This window comes from Echinops telfairi, unplaced genomic scaffold (assembly GCF_000313985.2).
Source record: "Echinops telfairi isolate 266 unplaced genomic scaffold, ASM31398v2 ScPeMD7_60;HRSCAF=208, whole genome shotgun sequence".
Taxonomy (NCBI): Eukaryota; Metazoa; Chordata; class Mammalia; order Afrosoricida; family Tenrecidae; genus Echinops; species Echinops telfairi.
The window spans coordinates 2,128,135-2,133,366 of NW_022103958.1; the positions used below are offsets into that span (position 1 = coordinate 2,128,135).

At 37.3% G+C, this 5,232-nt stretch overlaps 1 protein-coding gene across 1 annotated transcript; it reads left to right on the plus strand.

Moving 5' to 3' along the window:
* The first annotated feature begins 620 nt into the window (after positions 1–620).
* Positions 621–1,574, plus strand: LOC101649101 (olfactory receptor 4C6-like). The gene has a single exon (XM_004708475.2). It carries the CDS (start codon positions 630–632, stop codon positions 1,572–1,574), a length of 945 nt encoding a protein of 314 aa, XP_004708532.1. The 5' UTR covers positions 621–629.
* Positions 1,575–5,232: the final 3,658 nt, after the last annotated feature.

Consider the following 5,232-nt stretch of genomic DNA (forward strand, 5'->3'; position numbering starts at 1 on the left):
TCCCAGTTGTTTCCTTCTGTCCACAAATATGCCTTGAGTTGTTTGGTGACTCTTGCATTCTTAGTAATGTATTAGGCCCTTTGAGAAATGTGAAGTTGCTTGGTGGTGCCTTCTATCCATCCCAAAGTTGGGAGGTTAGAGGCCGATAGCTCACAGTTCTGCTTTAACACACGTAAGGTCACGGAGTGTCAGAATCGATTCCAAGACAGTTGGCCAACTTTGGTTTTCAAATAACTGTCATAATGCTGAGAACATTAAGAATTTTTCATAAAGGGAATCACTCTGTCAGAGATAGGTGGTAAATAAAACTTTCCATTGCCAACTAGAATGCAGAAGTATCATTTTAAAATATTAGTCTTATTATGATTTAGGGTATTTAAATTTTAGAATGATGATGTCTTTTCGCTTTATGTCTTCCCTTGGTTTCTCTTTGTCTTTAATAATCCCTTGTCTTGCCCTACAATTCCCTGATTAATCTTATGACTGCCTCTTTCTCTGCAAACATTTCATGAGCCAAATAAAGCCAAATAATCACTAATCATAAATCACAAGTTGTTCTTTTTTTTGTTTTGCTTTTTTTTTTTTTAGATTTTTCAACCCCAGCCAAAGCTCTCATCAATATCTGGTCAATGGGAAACAAAAATAATGTGACAGAATTCATTCTTTTGGGTCTCACAGAAAATGCCAAGCTGCGGAAATTATTATCGGCTGTGTTTCTAATATTGTATGTGGCCACCGTGTTGGGGAACCTACTCATTGTGGTCACTATGACTGCAACTCAGAGCCTGAGGTCACCTATGTACTTTTTCCTTACTTCCTTGTCCCTCATGGATGTCACCTATTCTTCTGTCATTGCCCCCAAGATGATTGTGGACTCCCTCTCTGAGAGCACCACCATCTCCCTGGCAGGCTGCATGACCCAGCTCTTTGCAGAACATTTCTTTGGTGGGGTGTCCATCATCCTTCTCATTGTGATGGCCTATGACCGCTATGTGGCCATCTGTAAGCCCTTGCGCTACATGACCATCATGAGTCCTCGAGTGTGCTGCCTTCTGATAGGAGGAGCCTGTGTAGGAGGATTTTCACATGCAATGATACAGCTCCTCTTTATGTACCAAATACCTTTCTGTGGTCCTAATGTCATCGATCATTTTATCTGTGATTTGTTTCAATTGCTGACACTCGCCTGCATGGACACCCATGTCCTGGGCCTCTTGGTCATCCTTAACAGTGGGGTGATGTGTGTTGCCATCTTCCTTATACTCATTGTCTCCTACATGGTGATCCTCTGCTCTTTGAAGTCTTGTAGCTCTGAAGGACGGCACAAAGCCCTCTCTACCTGTGGCTCCCATCTCATGGTGATCGTCTTGTTCTTTGTGCCTTGTGTTTTCTTGTATGTAAGACCTGTGGCCACTTACCCAATAGACAAGGCAATGGCTGTGTCAGATTCCATCATCACACCCATGTTAAATCCTTTGATCTATACCCTGAGGAATTCAGAAGTGAAAAATGCCATGAAGAAACTTTGGATTAAACGAGAGACTTCGGGTGGCAAGTACCTGTTATCATGCTGAGAACATCTTCAGTTTCTTGTAAAGGGAAGTCATCTGTCAGAGAGGTGTGACTAAAATTGCCCATCTTCTAGTGCAATCTCAGAGAATCTTTTGAAGATAAGTTTGATTTATGATTTAGTGTATGTACAATTTAGAGATTACAGATTCTTTTGCTATAGACTCCTCTCTATAATCGTTTGCCTTTTCTTAGAAATCTCTGATTGATCTGATTTCTATTTCTACCGCTCCCTGCACACATTGAGTTTTTCATCTCTTCTCCTGAGCCATTTTTTAAACTTGTGCCTAAGACTGCCTAAGCTTCTCTCACTGCAGTCCCTAGAGTTACTTGGCTTTCTGCCTGAAAACAAGACCTCGTGTTATTCCGATGGCTTTTTCTCTAACTCTATGGGTTTTTGTTGAAGATTGCTTTCTCTAAGCTGTCCCCAGTGACTCTACTCAAAGTCTCACTCCTGATGTTATTTTCATCCTCTGCATATTCTTCATTAGAGCTATGATAATAGGTGTGACCAATTTTAAAATATAATAATCAGTTGACTGATGTTCCTTTCTGTTTTTCTCTTCTAGACTGAGTCTCTGAGGGAAGGGCTTTTGTTATATTTTTGCCTGGTGCCTACTTATTTTTAGGAAATATCTGTTGAATGAGTCTAAAAGGCAAACATCTTTGCTTGTCATCAGCGTTAGAGTCTGCTGATTAGGGATACAATTAATTAGAAATTTAAAATAAGTGGAAAAACCTAAAAATAATCATCACAGCAGGGTTAAAGGAGACGGGATGCTCCAGCTTGTGTGATCATGAGGTGTCAATGGGATCAAGTATCAGGCATCAAAGACTCAAAACAAAAAATCATACTGATGTGAATGAGGGGGAGGGCAAAGTGAAGACCCAAAGCCTATCTGTAGACAATTGGACATCCCCTTACAGAAGGGTCATAAGAAAGAGACGAGCCAGTCAGGGCACAGAGTAGCACTGATGAAACATATAACTTTCCTCTAGTTCTTCAATGCTTCCCCAACCCCCTACTATCATGACCCCAATTCTACCTTACAAATGCGGCTAGACCAGAACATGTACATTGGTACAGATAACACACAGAATCCAGGATAGATAAACCTCTCATGAGCAATAATGGGAGTAGCAAAACCAGGAGGTTAGGCGGAAGGTGGGGGGATAAAAAGGGGACTGATCAAAATGATCAACATATAACCCCCTCCCAGGCAGACAGACAACAGGAAAGTGAGTGAAGGGAGACAGTAGACAGTGTAAGATATGAAAATAATAATTTATAGATTATCACGGGAGGGATGGGTGAGAGGGGAATTGAGCTGATACCAAGGGCTCAAGTACAAAGAAAATGTTTTGAAAATGATGATGGCAACATATGTACAAAGGTGCTTGACACAATGGATGGATGAATGGATTGTGATAAGAGCTGTAAGACCCCCCAATAAAATGATTTTTAAAAAGTATGTTGTCAGAAGAAATTGTTTACTGCTAGGTAAAACTGTGTTTGTGGCTGCTACCTGAAGCTGCTGCAACTCTCTTCAACCTCAAGAGCAGCCAACTCAAGAACCAAGCCAAGCTATTAATAATTATAGATGGTGGGTCCCTAATTATGAGTCCTTGAGTTAATTAACCAGTCCTGGAACTGTCCTAGCTCAGATATCTTACTTATGAGAAAATACTTATTTTATTATTATTTAAGGCTCCATTAAACTGGTTTTCTGCTGCATACAGCACAAGCAGTTTTACTAATTCAAGTTTGTTTTGTTGTTGTTGTATTTTTGCAAAATGTGAAGGAGTTAAAAACCAAACCAACAAAATAAAGCATTGAAAATTAAAAAATTTTAAAAAGTGGAGTGCTATGCTTATTTCTGTGAGAAGAGTTTCTATTGCAAGTTACATTTCTAGTTGATTTTTCAATATTCTGACATTTATATATGAGAGAGATTAGATGGATTAATTAGTAAGACTCATAATCATGATAAATCATTGCAATTGAGTTAATTCCAGCTCATAGTGACCCAATATTGGATTGTCAAGGCTGTAAAGTTTTTCAGGAGCTGTCCAGCATCTTCTTTTTCCATGGAGCCACTGATGGGTTTGAAGGGCTGACTTTGTAGTTACCATCCCACCACACAACCTATTATGCACTAGGGCTCAAGTAATAATGATAAGCACGTCAATAATTGACAAAAGCAATCAGAAAGAAATATCGATGTGAAGATTAGTTGGATAAAGGTTGTAGGGGGAGAAAATACATAGAGTTATTCTAAGGCAGGAGCTACCATGGCATTTTCTAGGAAATATAACACAAGAATGAAACAAACTGGTTGCAATATAACCATTAATAGCCAGACAGAACATCAGGAAGGTGAGACAGAGATGAGATATATATTTTATATATATATAATAAGTTCAGGCCTTCTCTGAAGCAGCATGGATTTTATTATTACCTATTCAGTTTCTCAGAAGGAAGACGAGGCTTTCTACTGCCATACAGGTGAACAGTCTCAGAAACCCAGAGAGGCGGTTCTACTCCCTCTATGGGTTCATTATATGTAAAATTTGACTTGACAGTAGCATGTGTTTTGCTTGTTGTATTCAAATCCAATACAAATTAAATTTAAAATCTAATTTTATATTCTAGAGTTTTTGAGCACTATGAGGTAAAAAGGTTATAGATATCGCTTTATGTGTATATGTGCATATCCTTGAATTTTCAATTATATTGTAAACTTTACAATACTTTCTTAAATTATTTCAAGGTATCTGCATTAACTTTACATATTTTTCCACTTATTATTGTTATTGAAAAATATTATCATAATAGGATAACTTGGGCCATTGTAAAAACCTTAGGGGCTCTTTATTTTATTATAGTCATATTGTGTACACACTTGGAACAATTTAGTGTAAATTCCTAAACGTTGTGTGTGTGTAATATGTGAGATTTGATAAAATAAGATTTAATTTTATTTTTTTTATCATTTAGTGATCTATCTGTCTGTCTGTCTATCTATCTATCTTTCTATCTATCTATCTATATTCTGCTATCTGGCATAACTTTGTTTTACTAATTCCTGTGATCAGAATTTTCTGTGGTAAGAATATATAATATATATAATCTTATATAATGAATGAATTCATTCTTATATAATGAATATATAAGAATATATAATCATTTCTAAGATGTAAACTGAGATTTGGTAAATATTAGTCTGAATTATGGTCAAAGCACATCATACTAAAGGTAAAAATAAATTCTTTAACTTGATAGTTTCTTTCAGTTACATAAAAAAATATGTCAAATTTACCTGCAAAATAGGACAGTGCCTTTTAGCAACAAGAGAAGGCCATCACATATTACTATAGACAAACAGTTAAGCATTTGCCTACTAACTCACTGACTGACAGTTTGCATCTACCCAGAAGCACTTTGGAACTCAGTCATTCCCCTTCCTAAAGGTCACAGTCACTGAATCTCTATGTATGGATGGCAGTTCTTCTCTGACACACATATGGCTGCCATACCTATCAACTCAGTGAAACAGGTTTGTTTGTTTTTTTGTTCTTATTTAACCATGTTTTGTATGAAGGTATCCTGGTGGCATAGTGCGAAACATAAACAAGACCTCGTGTTATTCCGATGGCTTTTTC

Excerpts from the sequence above, each read along its gene's own strand:
- LOC101649101 (XM_004708475.2), top strand. The coding sequence starts at position 630 with ATGGGAAACAAAAATAATGTGACAGAATTCATTCTTTTGGGTCTCACA.